Consider the following 24,439-nt stretch of genomic DNA (forward strand, 5'->3'; position numbering starts at 1 on the left):
TAGATGTGCCGTAAACACCCATAGATTGGAAGCTCACCTGTCCCATGAATTGATTTCACCCACATTCCTGGCAGTGTTAGTGTACTTTTCTTAAATACTGCTACGTTCAGCTATTTAGAGAGAGGGCGGAGGAAAAGTTTGTTCAAGTTCTATAATTAGATGCAGTGAAATTATGTCATTTTGTGCCGTGTGAGCAGCCAGACGAGGGGAATGTCCTGTGATCGGCCTTCTGCCCCTCACCCCGCACTCAGAGAGCTCCTTGATGTGTCTGCCGACCCAGACACCTGGGACCAGAACACTTTCTAAATAAATAAAATAGATGTTTAGCTGACTCTGTCTACGTCAGCTGAGTCATGGACTGAGTGACCCAGACACGAGACAGATAAAAGTCCACGAGTGGGCTCAAAACAAACTTGCAGATATGCCCATCTGATAAAAGGAAAGTGAGTGGGCAAGGTCCCCCTAACCCGATCCCCCCCAAGACTGAGGCTGCTCCCCTTCCTCCCAAGACAGAGGCCTCTCCCATCTCTCCCCATCCCTCCAGGACAGAGTCCATTCCCCTCCCTGTCCAATACCCCTGGGACAGATGCCGCTCCCCTCCTTCCGCAAATCCCCAAGGCAGAGGCTGCTCTCCTCCCTCCCCATCCCCCCGGGACAGAAGCCGCTCCCCCCTCCCCCCCCCTGGACAGAGGCCGTTCACTCTCCCCATGCCCCCAGGACAGATTCCGCTCCCCTCCTTTCCCCTCCCCCCATCCCCTGTGGATAGAGGCCGCTCGCAACCCTCCCCATCCCCCAGGACAGAGTCCATTCCCCTCCCTGTCCAATACCCCTGGGACAGATGCCGCTCCCCTCTTTTCCCCTCCCCCCCGTCCCCTGTGGATAGAGGTCGCTCGCATCCCTCCCCATCCCCCAGGACAGATTCCGCTCCCCTCCTTTCCCACACCCCCAGGACAGAGGCCTCTCCATCTTTCCCCATCCCCTTGGGACAGAGGCCACTCCCATCCCTCCCAATCCTCCTGGGACAGAGGCCGCTCACACTCTACCCATTAGTTGGGACGGAGGCCGTTCCCTCTCTCCCCATCCACCCAGGACAGAGGCCTTTCCGTCTCTCCCCATTCCCTCCGGACAGAGGCCACTCCCATCCCTCCCAATCCTCCTGGGACAGAGGCCGCTCACACTCTACCCATTAGTTGGGACAGAGTCCGTTCCCTCTCTCCCCATCCACCCAGGACAGAGGCCTTTCCGTCTCTCCCCATTTCCTCCGGACAGAGGCCACTCCCCTCCCCCATCCCCTGTGGATAGAGGCCGCTCCTATCCCTCCCCACCCCCCGGAACAGATGCCACTCCCCTCCTTCCCAAACTCCCCAGGGCAGAGGCAGCTCCCTCCCTCCCCACCCCCCCGGGACAGAAGCCGCTCCCCTCTCTCCCCACCCCTCCCGGGACAGAGGCCGCTCCCCTCCCTCCCCACCCCTCCCGGGACAGAGGCCGCTCCCCTCTCTCCCCACCCCCCCGGGACAGAAGCCGCTCCCCTCTCTCCCCACCCCTCCCGGGACAGAGGCCGCTCCCCTCCCTCCCCACCCCTCCCGGGACAGAGGCCGCTCCCCTCTCTCCCCACCCCCCCGGGACAGAGGCCGCTCCCCTCTCTCCCCACCCCCCCGGGACAGAGGCCGCTCCCCTCCCTCCCCATCCCCCGGGACAGAGGCCGCTCCCCTCCCTCCCCACCCCCCCTGGACAGAGGCCGCTCCCCTCCCTCCCCACCCCCCCGGGACAGAGGCCGCTCCCCTCCCTCCCCAACCCCCCGGGACAGAGGCCGCTCCCCTCTCTCCCCACCCCCCCGGGACAGAGGCCGCTCCCCTCCCTCCCCATCCCCCGGGACAGAGGCCGCTCCCCTCCCTCCCCACCCCCCCTGGACAGAGGCCGCTCCCCTCCCTCCCCACCCCCCCGGGACAGAGGCCGCTCCCCTCCCTCCCCAACCCCCCGGGACAGAGGCCGCTCCCCTCCTTCGCTCCCCTTCACCCAGGGCAGAGGCCGCTCCCCTCCCTCCCCATCCTCCGGGACAGAGGCCGCTCCCCTCCCTCCCCAACCCCCCGGGACAGAGGCCGCTCCCCTCCTTCGCTCCCCTTCACCCAGGGCAGAGGCCGCTCCCTCTCCATCCAAGTTATTCCTTGTGACCTTTTGCTGACCTGTTATTATCTTCCTCCCCTTAGTCTGTCAGCTTTGCACACATTACTGATAACATAAGATAACATCTCCCTGGTGAGAGACACCTCCACAGGAAGCCAGTTGCTGTATCACTGGATCTGGCCCATCAACGCCCTTTTTGTAACCCTTGCAATGCCTATGAGAGCCCCCAACCCATCAGTGGTACGTTCCCCAGCCGCTGGTGATTACATGGAGAGGACGTGGGCTAGTGACACGTGACTTTCCAATGACACCTCAACCTGTCTTTGCGGGGAATAATTACCCGGTGTACATGTAAATAAGGACAGCGGAGGCTTGGCCTGTTAATTGCCGTCACAGGACTTTTTGGGTTACTTTTTTGATTACTGTAAACAAGGTGACAACATAGCACTCGGCTGTGCTCAGTGTTAGAGCTAGCAAAAGTATATGTAGAATTAAAGACAAAGCCAACCTTCCGATGGTCTTAACTTCAAGACAATCCTTGGTCCATGCATTCACCAAAATTGAAAATTGGGATTGCCACCTCTAGTGAGTTATCCCATATATATAACTTCAATACTGCCGTCTGGTCATCACATCTCATTCCTCCTACACCGTTTGATCTGATTTTGCAGTACTCTGCCCCTCACCCCCACACCCACCTTGGCAAACCTCTGAGGCATGTTCATGGCTGGATAAAGTTTGGCGATTGTACGGAGTCGCTACGTCCGCGCTTTGTACACTCAATGCCTCTTCTTATTACACACGCCTCGTTGCCTGGGAGCTGAGACTGCATTTTCGGTATGTCTGGAACATAAATGTTTCTCTAAACCCCCCCAACAACTTGTGCCAGCTGGAATAGGACAATTACACCCGTCGCTGCGAATAAGCCGACAGTCGTACGTTCGCGCCGACCCAACACTCACGCCACTATTTGATTTTATTGCGCTACCAAATGGATTGGCGGAAAGTATATCCAAGGATTTGCCTGTTATTTGTGATAAACACAATATTTAATACTGAAATTCCTGCAGAGGAGACTCTTGGCTCTTCCGCTCCACAGGGCTTCGTTGGCAGAATGTTGCTAGAAAACTCCAGACGTAATTTAGCAGTAACTTAATAGATTTTAAATAGAGAAAGCACCACATTCTCTCCCGACATGACCAAATACTCAGCCCCCGAAATTGACGTTTGTTCCTCTACTCTTTATTTTCTCTTTGTATTTGTGTGCAGTAAACATTAAGGGATGACACTATATAAATATTCCTTTTTATAGAACTTGTATTCTACAATATTGCAATTGATTCTCATAGCGCACCATTCAAGTCCAGTTCCATTGCTTGCTCTCTCTCTCTCGCCTTGTCTCCTCCCAGAAACGTCCTACCAATCAAATGGAGTTGCGATAATCCTCTTGTGGTACAATGTCTTTTGGTGGTGTTTCCTAATGGCGAGGGAATGTGGGACATTATTGGGGTGACGGTCATTATGGGGAATGGCGAGGCCAAAAAATAGCCGAAAAAATGACAGAAAGCAGGCAAAGTGATGGTAGATACAACCCCCTGAGTATCTCATCTATGTCTAGCATATACATTGCGCCATGTTACGCAAAATCGAGTGCAGCACAGTGGCCTAGTGGTTGGCACTTCTGCCTCACAGCACTAGGGCCATGAGTTCGATTCCCAACCATGGCCTTATCTGTGTGGAGTTTGTATGTACTCCCTGTGTTTGCGTGGGTTTCCTCCGGGTGCTCCGGTTTCCTCCAACACTCCAAATACATACTGGTAGGTTAATTGTCTGCTAACAAAATTGACCCTAGTCTCGCCCTCTCTGTCTGTGTGTGTCTATATTAGGGAATTTAGACTGTAAGCTCCAATGGGGCAAGGACTGATGTGAGTGAGTTCTCTGTACAGCGTTGCGGAATTAGTGGAGCTATATAAATAAATGATGATGATGATGATGATGAGGTTTGTGTCCCTTTTAAGTTGTATGGTAGTTTTATAAAAGGAGTGGAGGGGTAAAGGGTTAAATAGGATTGAGAACAATTATCAACCGGAGGAGTGTGCATTGTTCTGACGTAGACGGGCGCACTAAGTGGGCCCTCAGAGGCTCTCCAGACTGGGCGTTGAACCAGTGCCAGCTATCAAGAGGTGTCTGATTTGTAATCGGTGTCTACCTCCAATTTTTTTTGTGCGTGTGTGTGTGTGTTGCTTCACTATTCCAGTTTATTCTGGTGTCAATGGGTGACACACGCATGTGCCCTGCATGACCTCTTTTCCTGTAGAAGGCATTCCGCAGGAACCAGTCACACAAGCTGGCAGAGAGGCAGAGCGAGCACGACAGAGAGGTGTGTGCTGGTATCGGTGAGACAGACGGGAGAACCTGTTTGGGGTTTGTACTCGGGATGACGTATGTCTTCAGATGGTGTGGAACTACAAGTACCAGCGAGCCAGCCCTGCCAACCAGTGGCATAGTAGTGGTGTTACATACTTCATCAGAGGTCAGAAACCTGTGGCTGTCTGGATGTTGTAGAACTGTAAGTCCCAGCGTGCCCTGCCAGCTTGGCAAGGCTTGCTGGGGTTTGTAGTTCCACAGCGACTGGTGAGCCACGGGATGCCTAAGCTTTAATTAGTATTGTCCATCATAGTTAGAGACAAGTGAGCTGGAGAAAATGGCTGCCAAATGCAAAAATCATGTCAGCAACTGCAGCCTTTGATCTCTACGCACGTTATAGAGCACAGGAAAGGTTAACAGGAGAAATTATATATTTTATAGTGGTTTTTAGTATCCCCTGGACCTTATTTAATGACACGGAGCAATGAGCTGAAACCCACGACAACCAATCAGATGTCTGCTTTCATTTTCTCAAGGGCACTGGAGAGATAACAGCTAGAATCTGATTGGCCGGTACTGGGTCACCACACACAATTGCGCACGTAGCACCGTTTTACTGAACGGCTCCTGTCCTTTAGCAGGAGACAAAGGTACAAAGCAGACGTCGGTGTTGGGATATGTGGGGAGCTGCAGACATGGCTGTGGGCGGACCTGCGTTAGTTTCCATAGTAATTGCTTGGTGTTTCGTTCCTGTGAGTTCACACATACCAGAACAAAATGGTTCTGCATTGCAAGAGTTAACGTGGCCTTCGCCTATTACCTAGCGTGTAATTATTTACCGCCTCCCGTCAATTGCCCGCCCTCTGAATAAAGTTGTTTCCCAAATCACTTCGTTTCATTATCTATATATTTATTATATAGTATATAATAATTTTATGTCAGCCCGACGTATATATATGACTGACCTATTCTATTTAACAGCACGCTCAGGCTGTTGTGGATATGATGTAAACACATGATAAAGCATAAAGTAAATTAAATGACATCACCTACATTAAGGCCTAACTATAAATCTGGTAACTCCTTGATTGTGCAATAGGACAGTGTGGAAAAATATTATATCACTAGGAAAAATGGATAACGTTACCTACACAGAGGCCCCGGTATAAGCTTTGTAACCTTGTGGTTGGTAATAAAGATCAAATTGCGGCATAAACTGATGATATTTGATGTGAATTTCTGAGGTACGATAATGAGAATAGCCATTTGGTAACACGGCCTATATGTTGTATAGTGTACAGAGATACCTAATACTGTCTGGTACGTAGAATAGTCGTATTTCAATGGGTCTAGACCTCTGTGTCTGTCAGTCTGCTCAGGTAATAGTGTATACAATTATAGTATTAATAAACTTTAAAAACAACTTATTGCATCATCATCATCATCATCATCATCATTTATTTATATAGCGCCACTGATTCCGCAGCGCTGTACAGAGAACTCATTCACATCTGTCCCTGCCCCATTGGAGCTTACAGTCTAAATTCCCTAATATAGACACTCACTCGCATCATATTTGTGTGTGTGCGTATTTTATATATATATATATATATATATATATATATATATATATATTATATTAGAGATGTTCACTGACCCCCGTGTTTTGGTTTTGGATCTGGATTAACTTCCATGTTTTGGATCTGGCAAAACCGCCCTCGTGTCTTTTTGTTTTGGTTCCCTATTTTTTTCTAAAATCACATAATTTAGCTCTTTTTTTTTTTTTGTTCCTACGTTATTATTAACCTCAATAACGTTAATTTCCAGTCAATTTTTGTCAAGTGACAAGAACACTGCTACCCCTCCTGTTCCTGTGTGAGCAATGGCACTGAGCAATGTCACTGGAGACTGGAGAGTGACAAGAACTCTGCTACCCCTGTTTCTGTGTGAGCAATGGCACTGAGCAATGTCACTGGAGACTGAAGAGTGACATGAACACTGCTACCCCTGTTTCTCTGTGAGCAATGGCACTGAGCAATGTCACTGGAGACTGGAGAGTGACATGAACACTGCTACCCCTGTTTCTGTGTGAGCAATGGCACTGGATCTCCTGGGGAGGGAGGTACTTATGGAATCCAAAACCCACGAGATCCAACAACACAACTATGACATTTTGCCTCGATTCATATCCGGTGACGCGCGATAGTACCGAGCCGGCTCGCGAGCCCACTCGGATCCCCTTAGTTCGGGTGGGCTCGGTTTTCAGAGCATCAGTTTGAGTGTACCATGTCTCTTGTGGGCGTGTTCGCTAGTATGTGGTGCACGGCACACCCCTACCAAAAATCCTGATAAGATGGCAGGACAGTCCACTAAAATCTGCCATGTCCTACTTAAACCGGGAGAATTGGGGGAGACGGTGAATGCCTACTTTCCCTCCAAGTGAACAGCGCGGGGGAACATGATTTGCGTCACCAACTCCTCGCCACGCGATTCGCATTAAATGTCTAGTGCGTCTGCCTGTCGACCTCCTGTATCTGGCAGCAATTGAACTATTGGGGGATTTTTCCTCCCCAAGACAGGGGGCATGGTTGTTGGAGAACGAGGGGTCAGTTGAATTAACGGCCCTGGGCCTTCTGTGCATTTAATAGGTACTGAAAACAAATAAAAATAATAATAGTAATTATTCTTATTAATAATAATGTTTATATACATTTTTCAAAAAAATCTGTGGATTGTATTGGGCTATGGGTGATGTGTAACGCACAAAGCAGTCATTCAGTAGAGGTTAATTCATATAGTAAAACAACAACAAAAAATGAAAGCAAAAACGTCAGTCCGACAGCGGAGACTTTGGGCAAAGTTGCGTTTGGTTCCTACAAGAGACTGTTGTTTGTGTGAGCGCTTCGTCCTCTCTAGAGGGTTAATGGGGAAATAATAGTGTACAACAGCTGCAGTATGTGTGTGTATGAGGAGTCAGACTGGGTTCCCCACCCCCTCTGCTGGTAGTGGGATAGGAAAAGGTTTGAAAAGCCTGGGGGTGGAAGAAGAAGGGGGGGGGGGGAGGTTTGGTTTGAAATATCAGCAGCAGAGGCTGTGACTTCCTGTGAATAAATTCAGCCAGGCAGCGTGCAAAGCTCTGTCTCCCAGAACCAGAGGTAGCGGGACTCTCCTGGATTTAGAAAACTGGAGGGTGGGGGGCCAAGTGTGGACCCACCTGATCATTACGTTACTCTTTAAGAGGATATGTCGCGGATAGAGCCTTTCTCAAGAGCTCGCACAGACCGGTCTAAGGATATATCTTTGAAGGTCAGTTCTTAGATTGTTTTTTTTTTTCGCCTTTTAGCGCGTTACCTCTTACGGGGATACATTTGGGGTATAGGGTTTGGGGTTGCGGCGGAACGCGTGGGTCCCTGAGGACAGAGAACTGGGGTGTTTTCAGTAGCAGGGACTTCCTCTCGTGGTCCCATTGTTCATCCTTGGGCATAGCTCGCGACTGCAATCTGTCACCGTGCTTTAACCGTTTCACTGCTAGAGGGGGCTGCAGAGCTTTGTTACCCCAGAGGGGGGGGACGTATAACCTATAGTCTTGCGTGCAATGTCTACGGTGTACCCCAATCAGTATTGTGAAGATGCCTCTGATATTGTACGGGATATTTTCGGTCTTCCGCCCTCTCCCTGAGACTCCGAGACTCACTGTATCTACTCGCTTTCATGCCATGTGGCCGAGTCTGGTGCACCGGTTACCAATCACCCCTGTGTCCGAGACAAGAGCACGTGTGACGGGCAGGGGGCAATTACTTTTATTTCTGTACCACATCACCTTCCCTTTAGAGATCTGATTCCAGCCAGTCGTCTCGCTGTCGTAGAATAATTACTTGCTAGATTATGTGTCTTTGGCTGACGGAAGGGTGGTACTCCCACCTGCATGGGACAAGAAGTGGAGTATGGACACCTAACATCGCTATGATATGAACGCTCACATTTCAGTTTGTAGTCAACGTTTCATGTAAATGCAGCGAGGGTACAGTCTCACGGTGCCACCCATTCTCTGTACATAGGTGGTGACTGTTTTCAGGAAGGGCGGTTTTGTGGCAGAGGGCACAGTTAGAGGAGTAAAATGCTTCTGCTGTGATTTTATCTCACAGAAAAATAACTGGTTGTTGGATTCCAAACTGGTAGTTTTGTCACATGGGGCAGTTGTGATATATTAGATGCTGGGCAGCTGTATTATATTAGATAGTAGGCAGTTGTGTTATATTAGATAGTAGGCAGTTGTGTTATATTAGATGCTGGGCAGTTGTGTTATATTAGATGCTGGGCAGTTGTGTTATATTAGATGCTGGGCAGTTGTGTTATATTAGATAGTAGGCAGTTGTATTATATTAGATAGTAGGCAGTTGTGTTATATTAGATGCTGGGCAATTGTGTTATATTAGATAGTAGGCAGTTGTGTTATTTTAGATGCTGGGCAGCTGTGTTATAATAGATGCTGGGCAGCTGTGTTATATTAGATGCTGGGCAGTTGTGTTGTATTGGATGCTGGGCAGTTGGGTTATATTAGATGCTGGGCAGTTGGGTTATATTAGATGCTGGTCACTTGTGATATATTAGATGCTGGGCAGTTGTGTTGTATTGTATTGGATGCTGGGCAGTTGGGTTATATTAGATGCTGGGCAGCTGGGTTATATTAGATGCTGGGCAGTTGTGTTATATTAGATGCTGGGCAGTTGTGTTGTATTGGATGCTGGGCAGTTGGGTTATATTAGATGCTGGGCAGCTGGGTTATATTAGATACTGGGCAGCCGTGTTATATTAGATGCTGGGCAGTTGTGTTATATTAGGTGCTGGGCAGTTGTGTTATATTAGATGCTGGGCAGTTGGGTTATATTAGATGCTGGACAGTTGTGTTATATTAGATGCTGGGCAGTTGTGTTATATTAGATGCTGGACAGTTGTGTTATATTAGATGCTGGGCAGTTGTGTTATATTAGATACTGGGCAGTTGTGTTATATTAGATACTGGGCAGCTGTATTATATTAGATACTGGGCAGCTGTATTATATTAGATACTGGGCAGCAGGGTTATATTAGATGCTGGGCAGCCGTGTTATATTAGATGCTGGGCAGCCGTGTTATATTAGATGCTGGGCAGTTGTGATATATTATATGCTGGGCAGTTGTGTTATATTAGGTGCTGGGCAGCTGTGTTATATTAGATGCTGGGCAGTTGTGTTATATTAGATGCTGGGCAGTTGTGTTATATTAGATGCTGGGCAATTGTGTTATATTAGATGCTGGGCAGTTGTGTTATATTAGATGCTGGGCAGTTGTGTTATATTAGATGCTGGGCAATTGTGTTATATTAGATGCTGGGCAGTTGTGTTATATTAGATGCTGGGCAGTTGTGTTATATTAGGTGCTGGGCAGTTGTGTTATATTAGATGCTGGGCAGCTGTGTTATATTAGATACTGGGCAGCTGTGTTATATTAGATGCTGGGCAGCTGTGTTATATTAGGTGCTGGGCAGCTGTGTTATATTAGATGCTGGGCAGTTGTGTTATATTAGATGCTGGGCAGTTGGGTTATATTAGATGCTGGACAGTTGTGTTATATTAGATGCTGGGCAGTTGTGTTATATTAGATGCTGGACAGTTGTGTTATATTAGATGCTGGGCAGTTGTGTTATATTAGATGCTGGGCAGCTGTGTTATATTAGATGCTGGGCAGCTGTATTATATTAGATGCTGGGCAGTTGTGTTATATTAGATGCTGGGCAGTTGTGTTATATTAGATGCTGGGCAGTTGTGTTATATTAGATACTGGTCAGTGGTGTTATATTAGGTGCTGGGCAGCTGTATTATATTAGATGCTGGGCAGTTGTGTTATATTAGATGCTGGGCAGTTGGGTTATATTAGATGCTGGTCACTTGTGATATATTAGATGCTGGGCAGTTGTGTTGTATTGGATGCTGGGCAGCCGTGTTATATTAGATGCTGGTCACTTGTGATATATTAGATGCTGGGCAGTTGGGTTATATTAGATGCTGGTCACTTGTGATATATTAGATGCTGGGCAGTTGTGTTGTATTGGATGCTGGGCAGCCGTGTTATATTAGATACTGGGCAGTTGTGATATATTATATGCTGGGCAGTTGTGTTATATTAGGTGCTGGGCAGCTGTGTTATATTAGATGCTGGGCAGTTGTGATATATTATATGCTGGGCAGTTGTGTTATATTAGGTGCTGGGCAGCTGTGTTATATTAGATGCTGGGCAGTTGTGTTATATTAGATGCTGGGCAGTTGTGTTATATTAGATGCTGGGCAGCTGTGTTATATTAGATGCTGGGCAGTTGTGTTATATTAGATGCTGGACAGCTTTGTAGTGAGGTGTCTGATTAGAAGCTGGGAAATTGTGTTCTCAGGATTATATAATGGGAAAATGTCTTGTCAGACTAGATGATGGACATCCGTTGTGTCGGAATAGATAGGGGGCAGTTGTGCTAAGACATTAGGTCATGGCCGGATATGTGGTGAAGATAGACGAGGGGCGGTTGCATTGTAATATTAGTTGATGGGCAGTTGTGTTGCGATATTAGTGTTAGTGTATTAGCCGCAGGGCATCTGTGCACTGAGATAAAACGCCAGGCGATTGGCATGAGGGTGTGCAGAACGGGCACTGTCTTGTTGCCAGCGTGCCACTTTTCCGCTTCAACTTGCTCGATGCCCTGAAGTTTTAAAACAGCTGAAAGTTGGGTTTTTTTTTTGTACGTTAAGCAATGTTTATACCGCTGGCACCCGGCCTATTCTGGGCACAAGGCAGCCTTTCATACAGCGTACCGCAGACACATGTACATGTGAGGCACTGGTGGTGTACCTGTGCGGAGTACCAGCCTCAACGAAACTTTTAACCTTTTCATTTCTCAATACTGCCGAGTGTGTTATGACAGGGTTAAGCTATATAAGCTGCTCAGGGGACTTCTCTTTTTTTCGATGGAGGATGGGTAGGTTTAAAAGGAGGGGGGGTGGGTGGCATTGTCAGTTTATTCGGAAGGGCAGTGCTTGTGTACGGAGACAATACAGCTGTCCAAATGCTGGTTATAGTTATTTTTCCCACAAAAAGGGAAGCTCGTTACACTCTTTGGTGGACGCTGTAAACGAAATAAGTCCCAGCTTGGAGAGTCGAAAACAAGGCCGAATATATACCTCTTTAGCTACTGTGGAACCAGAAGTCTCAGCAAGGCGTAAACAAAGTCTAAATGTCAAAACAATGGCGGAACTGCACAAACACACTGTAGAAAGTATTTATAGTCTCTCTGTGGGTTCTTGCAGCGGAAAGTTTTCAAGCTTGGAATTTTGATATTTTATCTGACAATGGACTAGTGCGTTAGAAAAGCTTTGTATTGTAGGAGAGGAGGAAAGAATGTGCTTTACAGCAGCTGCACCCAGCTCCCCGGGCAGAGCGGCCTCTGGGCAGAGGTGGGCAGGGGGTAGGAGGGTCCGAGGCCCTGCAGCAGGTTGGCCAGACGCAGGGGGTGAGGCAGTCTGGTGGAATGGCATGTTTCCACACACTCGCTAATGAGTAACCACGCTGGTAATAAGTGGGTGCCGCTGGCGGGTGTAAGGGTGAATCAGAAGTGTGGAGACGGGTATCTAGTAATAATGGCAGTCAGTGACAATAGGAGGTAGTAGGGGAATCATTAGCATGTGTTTTATACACAGCCTGCCTGCTAGTTTAGTGCAGTAGATCGGGGTTGGTATAGATGAGTACAGTGCAGTAGATCAGGGTATGGATGAGTACAGTGTAGTAGATCAGGGTATAGATGAGTACAGTGCAGTAGATCAGGGTATAGATGAGTACAGTGCAGTAGATCAGGGTATAGATGAGTACAGTGCAGTAGATCAGGGTATAGATGAGTACAGTGCAGTAGATAAGGGTATAGATGAGTACAGTGCAGTAGATCAGGGTTGGTATAGATGAGTACAGTGCAGTAGATCAGGGTTGGTATAGATGAGTACAGTGCAGTAGATCAGGGTATAGATGAGTACAGTGCAGTAGATCAGGGTTGGTATGGATGAGTACAGTGCAGTAGATCAGGGTTGGTATGGGTGAGTACAGTGCAGTAGATCATGGTATAGATGAGTACAGTGCAGTAGATCAGGGTTGGTATGGATGAGTACAGTGCAGTAGATCAGGGTTGGTATAGATGAGTACAGTGCAGTAGATCAGGGTTGGTATAGATGAGTACAGTGCAGTAGATCAGGGTTGGTATAGATGAGTACAGTGCAGTAGATCAGGGTTGGTATAGATGAGTACAGTGCAGTAGATCAGGGTTGGTATGGATGAGTACAGTGCAGTAGATCAGGGTTGGTATGGATGAGTACAATGCAGTAGATCAGGGTTGGTATAGATGAGTACAGTGCAGTAGATCAGGGTTGGTATAGATGAGTACAGTGCAGTAGATCAGGGTTGGTATAGATGAGTACAGTGCAGTATATCAGGGTTGGTATAGATGAGTACAGTGCAGTAGATCAGGGTTGGTATAGATGAGTACAGTGCAGTAGATCAGGGTTGGTATGGATGAGTACAGTGCAGTAGATCAGGGTTGGTATGGATGAGTACAGTGCAGTAGATCAGGGATGGTATAGATGAGTACAGTGCAGTAGATCAGGGATGGTATGGATGAGTACAGTGCAGTAGATCAGGGTTGGTATGGATGAGTACAGTGCAGTAGATCAGGGTTGGTATAGATGAGTACAGTGCAGTAGATCAGGGTTGGTATGGATGAGTACAGTGCAGTAGATCAGGGATGGTATAGATGAGTACAGTGCAGTAGATCAGGGTTGGTATAGATGAGTACAGTGCAGTAGATCAGGGTTGGTATAGATGAGTACAGTGCAGTAGATCAGGGTTGGTATGGATGAGTACAGTGCAGTAGATCAGGGATGGTATAGATGAGTACAGTGCAGTAGATCAGGGATGGTATGGATGAGTACAGTGCAGTAGATCAGGGATGGTATGGATGAGTACAGTGCAGTAGATCAGGGTTGGTATGGATGAGTACAGTGCAGTAGATCAGGGTTGGTATGGATGAGTACAGTGCAGTAGATCAGGGATGGTATAGATGAGTACAGTGCAGTAGATCAGGGTTGGTATGGATGAGTACAGTGCAGTAGATCAGGGTTGGTATGGATGAGTACAGTGCAGTAGATCAGGGTTGGTATGGATGAGTACAGTGCAGTAGATCAGGGTTGGTATGGATGAGTACAATGCAGTAGATCAGGGTTGGTATAGATGAGTACAGTGCAGTAGATCAGGGTTGGTATGGGTGAGTACAGTGCAGTAGATCATGGTATAGATGAGTACAGTGCAGTAGATCAGGGTTGGTATAGATGAGTACAGTGCAGTAGATCAGGGTTGGTATAGATGAGTACAGTGCAGTAGATCAGGGTTGGTATGGATGAGTACAGTGCAGTAGATCAGGGTTGGTATGGATGAGTACAGTGCAGTAGATCAGGGTTGGTATGGATGAGTACAATGCAGTAGATCAGGGTTGGTATAGATGAGTACAGTGCAGTAGATCAGGGTTGGTATGGGTGAGTACAGTGCAGTAGATCAGGGTATGGATGAGTACAGTGCAGTAGATCAGGGTTGGTATAGATGAGTACAGTGCAGTAGATCAGGGTATGGATGAGTACAGTGCAGTAGATCAGGGTATAGATGAGTACAGTGCAATAGATCAGGGTTGGTATAGATGAGTACAGTGCAGTAGATCAGGGGTTGGTATGGATGAGTACAGTGCAGTAGATCAGGGTATGGATGAGTACAGTGCAGTAGATCAGGGTATAGATGAGTACAGTACAGTAGATCGGGGTTGGTATAGATGAGTACAGTGCAGTAGATCAGGCTTGGTATAGATGAGTACAGTACAGTAGATCAGGGTACGGATGAGTACAGTGCAGTAGATCAGGGTTGGTACGGATGAGTACAGTGCAGTAAATCGGGGTTGGTATGGATGAGTACAGTGCAGTAAATCGGGGTTGGTATAGATGAGTACAGTACAGTAGATCAGGGTATGGATGAGTACAGTGCAGTAGATCAGGGTATGGGTGAGTACAGTGCAGTAGATCAGGGTATGGATGAGTACAGTGCAGTAGATCAGGGTTGGTATAGATGAGTACAGTGCAGTAGATCAGGGTATGGATGAGTACAGTGCAGTAGATCAGGCTTGGTATAGATGAGTACAGTACAGTAGATCAGGGTACGGATGAGTACAGTGCAGTAGATCAGGGTTGGTATGGATGAGTACAGTGCAGTAGAACAGGGTTGGTACGGATGAGTACAGTGCAGTAAATCGGGGTTGGTATGGATGAATGATGAATAATTTAATGCATATTACTGTACACAGTGTTTGAATCTTGATATAGGGATAATATGATTACAGTGTAGGACATCTATGCTGCTTTATCTGGTGAGCAGTAGAAAAATGTGTCCGAATGCCAAATATGCCTCTAATTCCTACAGATAAGCCGGGAATGTCCGGCAAGGAGAGGGGGTATGAGAGCGGCATTCTGCTTACAGCCAGTGACTGTATAAAATCTGTTCTAGTTACCTGTCCCGAGCTCTGATAGCCGTACATTGTTCCAAACTGCGTCTGTAGGTCTATATAATATCACAAGCCATGAATTATTTTCTGCGGAATAGCTGGTACCAGAGAACAATAGCTTATGTTGCTCATGGACTGCGGGCCAAATAACTGGTGATGAGTCATTGTTTTTACGCTCTATCAGAGCAGATCTGTTGAGGTCCACAAACTGCACCATTGTTGTACACTTTGGTCAAGAAAAATGTCCTGTGGGGGCAATTTTAAGGGAGTGAGACTTGGGCCCGAGCCTTGTGAGAGGCGGGATGTCTATATAGTGATCAGTGTGACGGTGTACAGTACAGTAATATAGTGATCAGTGTGACGGTGTACAGTGCAGTAATATAGTGATCAGTGTGATGGTGTACAGAGCAGTAATATAGTGATCAGTGTGACGGTGTACAGAGCAGTAATATAGTGATCAGTGTGACGGTGTACAGCACAGTAATATAGTGATCAGTGTGACGGTGTACAGTACAGTAATATAGTGATCAGTATGACGGTGTACAGCGCAGTAATATAGTGATCAGTGTGACGGTGTACAGAGCAGTAATATAGTGATCAGTGTGACGGTGTACAGTACAGTAATATAGTGATCAGTGTGACGGTGTACAGTACAGTAATATAGTGATCAGTGTGACGGTGTACAGTACAGTAATATAGTGATCAGTGTGACGGTGTACAGTACAGTAATATAGTGATCAGTGTGACGGTGTACAGTACAGTAATATAGTGATCAGTGTGACGGTGTGCAGTACAGTAATATAGTGATCAGTGTGACGGTGTACAGCGCAGTAATATAGTGATCAGTGTGACGGTGTACAGCGCAGTAATATAGTGATCAGTGTGACGGTGTACAGTACAGTAATATAGTGATCAGTGTGACGGTGTACAGCACAGTAATATAGTGATCAGTGTGACGGTGTACAGCGCAGTAATATAGTGATCAGTGTGACGGTGTACAGTGCAGTAATATAGTGATCAGTGTGACGGTGTACAGTACAGTAATATAGTGATCAGTATGACGGTGTACAGTACAGTAATATAGTGATCAGTGTGACGGTGTACAGTACAGTAATATAGTGATCAGTGTGACGGTGTACAGAGCAGTAATATAGTGATCAGTATGACGGTGTACAGTACAGTAATATAGTGATCAGTGTGACGGTGTACAGTATAGTAATATAGTGATCAGTGTGACGGTGTACAGTACAGTAATATAGTGATCAGTGTGACGGTGTACAGTACAGTAATATAGTGATCAGTGTGACGGTGTACAGAGCAGTAATATAGTGATCAGTGTGACGTGTACAGAGCAGTAATATAGTGATCAGTGTGACGTGTACAGAGCAGTAATATAGTGATCAGTGTGACGGTGTACAGTACAGTAATATAGTGATCAGTGTGATGGTGTACAGAGCAGTAATATAGTGATCAGTGTGACGGTGTACAGTACAGTAATATAGTGATCAGTGTGACGGTGTACAGAGCAGTAATATAGTGATCAGTGTGACGGTGTACAGAGCAGTAATATAGTGATCAGTGTGACGGTGTACAGTACAGTAATATAGTGATCAGTGTGACGGTGTACAGTACAGTAATATAGTGATCAGTGTGACGGTGTACAGAGCAGTAATATAGTGATCAGTATGACGGTGTACAGTACAGTAATATAGTGATCAGTGTGACGGTGTACAGTACAGTAATATAGTGATCAGTGTGACGGTGTACAGCACAGTAATATAGTGATCAGTGTGACGGTGTACAGTACAGTAATATAGTGATCAGTGTGACGGTGTACAGCGCAGTAATATAGTGATCAGTGTGACGGTGTACAGAGCAGTAATATAGTGATCAGTGTGACGTGTACAGAGCAGTAATATAGTGATCAGTGTGACGTGTACAGAGCAGTAATATAGTGATCAGTGTGACGGTGTACAGTACAGTAATATAGTGATCAGTGTGATGGTGTACAGAGCAGTAATATAGTGATCAGTGTGACGGTGTACAGTACAGTAATATAGTGATCAGTGTGACGGTGTACAGAGCAGTAATATAGTGATCAGTGTGACGGTGTACAGAGCAGTAATATAGTGATCAGTATGACGGTGTACAGTACAGTAATATAGTGATCAGTGTGATGGTGTACAGAGCAGTAATATAGTGATCAGTGTGACGGTGTACAGCGCAGTAATATAGTGATCAGTGTGACGGTGTACAGCGCAGTAATATAGTGATCAGTGTGACGGTGTACAGAGCAGTAATATAGTGATCAGTGTGACGGTGTACAGTGCAGTAATATAGTGATCAGTGTGACGGTGTACAGCGCAGTAATATAGTGATCAGTGTGACGGTGTACAGCGCAGTAATATAGTGATCAGTGTGACGGTGTACAGAGCAGTAATATAGTGATCAGTGTGACGTGTACAGAGCAGTAATATAGTGATCAGTATGACGGTGTACAGTACAGTAATATAGTGATCAGTGTGACGGTGTACAGTACAGTCATATAGTGGTCAGTGTGACGGTGTACAGCGCAGTAATATAGTGATCAGTGTGACGGTGTGCAGTACAGTAATATAGTGATCAGTGTGACGGTGTACAGCACAGTAATATAGTGATCAGTGTGACGGTGTACAGTACAGTAATATAGTGATCAGTGTGATGGTGTACAGAGCAGTAATATAGTGATCAGTGTGACGGTGTACAGCGCAGTAATATAGTGATCAGTGTGACGGTGTACAGTACAGTAATATAGTGATCAGTGTGACGGTGTACAGCGCAGTAATATAGTGATCAGTGTGACGGTGTACAGTACAGTAATATAGTGATCAGTGTGATGGTGTACAGAGCAGTAATATAGCGATCAGTGTGACGGTGTACAGTACAGTAATATAGTGATCAGTGTGACGGTGTACAGCGCAGTAATATAGTGATCAGTGTGACGGTGTACAGCGCAGTAATATAGTGATCAGTGTGACGGTGTACAGTGTACAGTGCAGTAATATAGTGATCAGTGTGATGGTGTACAGTACAGTAATATAGTGATCAGTGTGACGGTGTACAGCCGCAGTAATATAGTGATCAGTGTGACGGTGTACAGTGCAGTAATATAGTGATCAGTGTGACGGTGTACAGCGCAGTAATATAGTGATCAGTGTGACGGTGTACAGAGCAGTAATATAGTGATCAGTGTGACGTGTACAGAGCAGTAATATAGTGATCAGTATGACGGTGTACAGTACAGTAATATAGTGATCAGTGTGACGGTGTACAGCGCAGTAATATAGTGATCAGTGTGACGGTGTACAGAGCAGTAATATAGTGATCAGTGTGACGTGTACAGAGCAGTAATATAGTGATCAGTGTGACGGTGTACAGAGCAGTAATATAGTGATCAGTATGACGGTGTACAGTACAGTAATATAGTGATCAGTGTGACGTGTACAGAGCAGTAATATAGTGATCAGTGTGACGTGTACAGAGCAGTAATATAGTGATCAGTGTGACGGTGTACAGTGCAGTAATATAGTGATCAGTGTGACGGTGTACAGTACAGTAATATAGTGATCAGTGTGACGGTGTACAGTACAGTAATATAGTGATCAGTGTTACGGTGTACAGTACAGTAATATAGTGATCAGTGTGACGGTGTACAGAGCAGTAATATAGTGATCAGTGTGACGTGTACAGAGCAGTAATATAGTGATCAGTGTGACGTGTACAGAGCAGTAATATAGTGATCAGTGTGACGGTGTACAGTGCAGTAATATAGTGATCAGTGTGACGGTGTACAGAGCAGTAATATAGTGATCAGTGTGACGTGTACAGAGCAGTAATATAGTGATCAGTGTGACGTGTACAGAGCAGTAATATAGTGATCAGTGTGACGGTGTACAGAGCAGTAATATAGTGATCAGTGTGACGGTGTACAGTACAGTAATATAGTGATCAGTGTGACGGTGTACAGTACAGTAATATAGTGATCAGTGTGACGGTGTACAGTACAGTAATATAGTGATCAGTGTGACGTGTACAGCGCAGTAATATAGTGATCAGTGTGACGGTGTACAGCGCAGTAATATAGTGATCAGTGTGACGGTGTACAGTACAGTAATATAGTGATCAGTGTGACGGTGTACAGCGCAGTAATATAGTGATCAGTGTGACGGTGTACAGTACAGTAATATAGTGATCAGTGTGATGGTGTACAGCGCAGTAATATAGTGATCAGTGTGACGGTGTACAGCGCAGTAATATAGTGATCAGTGTGACGGTGTACAGTACAGTAATATAGTGATCAGTGTGACGGTGTACAGTACAGTAATATAGTGATCAGTGTGACGGTGTACAGAGCAGTAATATAGTGATCAGTGTGATGGTGTACAGTACAGTAATATAGTGATCAGTGTGACGGTGTACAGTACAGTAATATAGTGATCAGTGTGACGGTGTACAGTACAGTAATATAGTGATCAGTGTGATGGTGTACAGAGCAGTAATATAGTGATCAGTGTGATGGTGTACAGTACAGTAATATAGTGATCAGTGTGACGGTGTACAGTACAGTAATATAGTGATCAGTGTGACGGTGTACAGTACAGTAATATAGTGATCAGTGTGACGGTGTACAGTACAGTAATATAGTGATCAGTGTGACGGTGTACAGTACAGTAATATAGTGATCAGTGTGACGTGTACAGCGCAGTAATATAGTGATCAGTGTGACGGTGTACAGCGCAGTAATATAGTGATCAGTGTGACGGTGTACAGTACAGTAATATAGTGATCAGTGTGATGGTGTACAGCGCAGTAATATAGTGAGTAGTGTGACGTGTACAGCGCAGTAATATAGTGATCAGTATGACGGTGTACAGCGCAGTAATATAGTGATCAGTGTGACGGTGTACAGTACAGTAATATAGTGATCAGTGTGACGGTGTACAGTACAGTAATATAGTGATCAGTGTGACGGTGTACAGCACAGTAATATAGTGATCAGTGTGACGGTGTACAGTACAGTAATATAGTGATCAGTGTGATGGTGTACAGAGCAGTAATATAGTGATCAGTGTGACGGTGTACAGCGCAGTAATATAGTGATCAGTGTGACGGTGTACAGTACAGTAATATAGTGATCAGTGTGACGGTGTACAGCGCAGTAATATAGTGATCAGTGTGACGGTGTACAGTACAGTAATATAGTGATCAGTGTGATGGTGTACAGAGCAGTAATATAGCGATCAGTGTGACGGTGTACAGTACAGTAATATAGTGATCAGTGTGACGGTGTACAGAGCAGTAATATAGTGATCAGTGTGACGGTGTACAGCGCAGTAATATAGTGATCAGTGTGACGGTGTACAGCGCAGTAATATAGTGATCAGTGTGACGGTGTACAGTGCAGTAATATAGTGATCAGTGTGATGGTGTACAGCGCAGTAATATAGTGATCAGTGTGACGGTGTACAGCACAGTAATATAGTGATCAGTGTGACGGTGTACAGCACAGTAATATAGTGATCAGTGTGACGGTGTACAGTAATATAGTGATCAGTGTGACGGTGTACAGTGCAGTAATATAGTGATCAGTGTGACGGTGTACAGTACAGTAATATAGTGATCAGTGTGACGGTGTACAGTACAGTAATATAGTGATCAGTGTGACGGTGTACAGAGCAGTAATATAGTGATCAGTGTGACGGTGTACAGAGCAGTAATATAGTGATCAGTGTGACGGTGTACAGCGCAGTAATATAGTGATCAGTGTTACGGTGTACAGTACAGTAATATAGTGATCAGTGTGACGGTGTACAGCGCAGTAATATAGTGATCAGTGTGACGGTGTACAGCGCAGTAATATAGTGATCAGTATGACGGTGTACAGTACAGTAATATAGTGATCAGTGTGACGGTGTACAGCGCAGTAATATAGTGATCAGTGTTACGGTGTACAGCGCAGTAATATAGTGATCAGTGTGACGGTGTACAGCACAGTAATATAGTGATCAGTGTGACAGTGTACAGTACAGTAATATAGTGATCAGTGTGACGGTGTACAGCACAGTAATATAGTGATCAGTGTGATGGTGTACAGTACAGTAATATAGTGATCAGTGTGATGGTGTACAGTAATATAGTGATCAGTGTGACGGTGTACAGCACAGTAATATAGTGATCAGTGTGACAGTGTACAGTACAGTAATATAGTGATCAGTGTGACGGTGTACAGCACAGTAATATAGTGATCAGTGTGATGGTGTACAGTACAGTAATATAGTGATCAGTGTGATGGTGTACAGTAATATAGTGATCAGTGTGACGGTGTACAGCGCAGTAATATAGTGATCAGTGTGACGGTGTACAGTGCAGTAATATAGTGATCAGTGTGACGGTGTACAGCGCAGTAATATAGTGATCAGTGTGACGGTGTACAGTGCAGTAATATAGTGATCAGTGTGACGGTGTACAGCACAGTAATATAGTGATCAGTGTGACGGTGTACAGAGCAGTAATATAGTGATCAGTGTGACGGTGTACAGCCGCAGTAATATAGTGATCAGTGTGACGGTGTACAGTGCAGTAATATAGTGATCAGTGTGACGGTGTACAGTGCAGTAATATAGTGATCAGTGTGACGGTGTACAGCGCAGTAATATAGTGATCAGTGTGACGGTGTACAGCGCAGTAATATAGTGATCAGTGTGACGGTGTACAGCGCAGTAATATAGTGATCAGTGTGACGGTGTACAGCGCAGTAATATAGTGATCAGTGTGACGGTGTACAGCGCAGTAATATAGTGATCAGTGTGACGGTGTACAGCGCAGTAATATAGTGATCAGTGTGACGGTGTACAGCGCAGTAATATAGTGATCAGTGTGACGGTGTACAGCACAGTAATATAGTGATCAGTGTGACGGTGTACAGTGCAGTAATATAGTGATCAGTGTGACGGTGTACAGCGCAGTAATATAGTGATCAGTGTGACGGTGTACAGCGCAGTAATATAGTGATCAGTGTGACGGTGTACAGTACAGTAATATAGTGATCAGTGTGACGGTGTACAGCGCAGTAATATAGTGATCAGTGTGACGGTGTACAGCGCAGTAATATAGTGATCAGTGTGACGGTGTACAGTGTACAGTACAGTAATATAGTGATCAGTGTGACGGTGTACAGCGCAGTAATATAGTGATCAGTGTGACGGTGTACAGCGCAGTAATATAGTGATCAGTGTGACGGTGTACATCGCAGTAATATAGTGATCAGTGTGACGGTGTACAGCGCAGTAATATAGTGATCAGTGTGACGGTGTACAGCGCAGTAATATAGTGATCAGTGTGACGGTGTACAGCGCAGTAATAAAGTGATCAGTGTGACGGTGTACAGTACAGTAATAAAGTGATCAGTGTGACGGTGTACAGCGCAGTTTTTGCGTGGGTTTCCTCCGGGTGCTCCGGTTTCCTCCCACACTCCAAAAACATACTGGTAGGTTAATTGGCTGCTAACAAATTGACCCTAGTCTGCCTGTGTGTGTATGTTAGGGAATGTAGACTGTAAGCTCCAATGGGGCAGGGACTGATGTGAGTGAGTTCTCTGTACAGCGCTGCGGAATCAGTGGCGCTATATAAATAAATAGTGATGATGATTATTAGGCATTGCACACAGTCTGCAATATTGTTACCCAATGTCATTAGTGCATCCCGACCTTGGAGATCTGGATGAAAACCTGATATTTGCCCTGGTATCTATACTTTCTAAGTACGTACATATAGTTCTGGTAATGCACAAGTATTTCTATATAGAAGACATATATACAGACATTAGCAGGTGTTAGCGTGTCAGTGAGAACATTTGAATAATGAGGATTTGTCTCATTTGCATCACGTCCGAGTGAGCCGGCTTCACTTAAACACCATAAAATTTAATGGAAAACAGAGGAAAGGGGTGCGAGCTTTGGGAATTTCCCAGATGAAAGGTGCAATAATAATCAAACCAAAACCAATGGGGCTATGCTGCGCCTCGTGAAAGAAATTAAATATATGCTTTAATTAACTGTTAATAGACATAGCCTCAAATATTCAAAGATACATTATAAAGTCATAAAGGAGAAAAGTGTATCAGACACCATCTCCGTCTGCAACAACTTCCACACTGCTTTCAGCTATTCAAAAATTTAAATGTGATGCGTGTAATTTCAAATATCTATGTAGCTTCACTGAGTGAGGAAGCCGGTGTTTGACTGTGGGAGCTGGGCCAGTTTCTGAGTGAGGGAGCGAGGCGGCATCTGAGTGAGGGAGCGGGGCCAGTTTTTGAGTGAGGGAGCGTGGCCGACATCTGAGTGAGGGCGCGTGGCCAGTCCGAGTGAGGGAGCGGGGCCAGTTTCTGAGGGAGAGAGCGAGACGGCATCTGAGTGAGGGAGCAGGGCCAGTCCCTGAGTGAGGGAGCGGGGCCGAAATCTGAGTGAGGGAGCGTGGCCGACATCTGAGTGAGGGAGCATGGCCAGTGCGAGTGAGGGAGCGGGGCCAGTTTCTGAGGGAGAGAGCGAGACGGCATCTGAGTGAGGGAGCGGAGCCAGTCCCTGAGTGAGGGAACATGGCCAGCATCTGAGTGAGGGAGTGGGGCCAGTTTCTAAGTGAGGGAGCGGGGCCAGTTTCTGAGTGAGGGAACAGGGAAAATGTCTGAATGAGGGAGCAGAGTTGGCGTCTGAGGGAGTACGGCCAGTCCCTGAGTGAGGAAACGAGACCAGTCCCTGAGTGAGGGAGCGCGGCCAGTCCCTGAGTGAGGGATCGGGGCCGGTCCCTGAGTGAGGAAACGAGACCAGTCCCTGAGTGAGGGAGCGCGGCCAGTCCCTGAGTGAGGGATCGGGGCCGGTCCCTGAGTGAGGGAGCAGGGCCAGTGCCTGAGTGAGGGATCGGGGCCGGTCCCTGAGTGAGGGAGCAGGGTCAGTGCCTGAGTGAGGGAGCGAGCCCGGTCCCTGAGTGAGGGAGCAGGGCCAGTGCCTGAGTGAGGGAGCGAGCCCGGTCCCTGAGTGAGGGAGCAGGGCCAGTGCCTGAGTGAGGGAGTGAGCCCGGTCCCTGAGTGAGGGAGCAGGGCCAGTTCCTGAGTGAGGGAGCAGGGTCGGTATCTGACTGGGTGGAAACTGTGTGTGTGGGAAATGTGTTATAATACAACACAGTAATTACAATTACACATCTATATATAGATAATCCTGTGCATTACCCAGCTGTCAATAGATAATTTTTCATTAATTGAGCTCCAGGCCTGTCTTCCAGAATGGGCACCGACAGATTTGGCCGGTTGGT

At 46.3% G+C, this 24,439-nt stretch overlaps 1 protein-coding gene across 6 annotated transcripts in view; it reads left to right on the top strand.

The window, feature by feature from the left end:
- The window catches only part of ARHGEF2 (Rho/Rac guanine nucleotide exchange factor 2), a 111,114-nt gene that overhangs the window by 47,956 nt on the left and 38,719 nt on the right, over window positions 1–24,439 (top strand). Inside the window, exon 1 of one of the 6 annotated variants that reach the window (XM_075193577.1) lies at window positions 7,586–7,797. The exons of the other annotated variants lie outside the window; for them this stretch is intronic. Within the exon in view, the coding sequence (XP_075049678.1) occupies window positions 7,735–7,797 (63 nt within the window). The 5' untranslated portion in view covers window positions 7,586–7,734. Of the gene's footprint in view, window positions 1–7,585; window positions 7,798–24,439 lie in introns of those variants that run through there. 6 annotated transcript variants of the gene reach the window in all.

The sequence above is a fragment of the Mixophyes fleayi genome, chromosome 12, assembly GCF_038048845.1.
Source record: "Mixophyes fleayi isolate aMixFle1 chromosome 12, aMixFle1.hap1, whole genome shotgun sequence".
In the NCBI taxonomy this organism is placed as follows: domain Eukaryota; kingdom Metazoa; phylum Chordata; class Amphibia; order Anura; family Limnodynastidae; genus Mixophyes; species Mixophyes fleayi.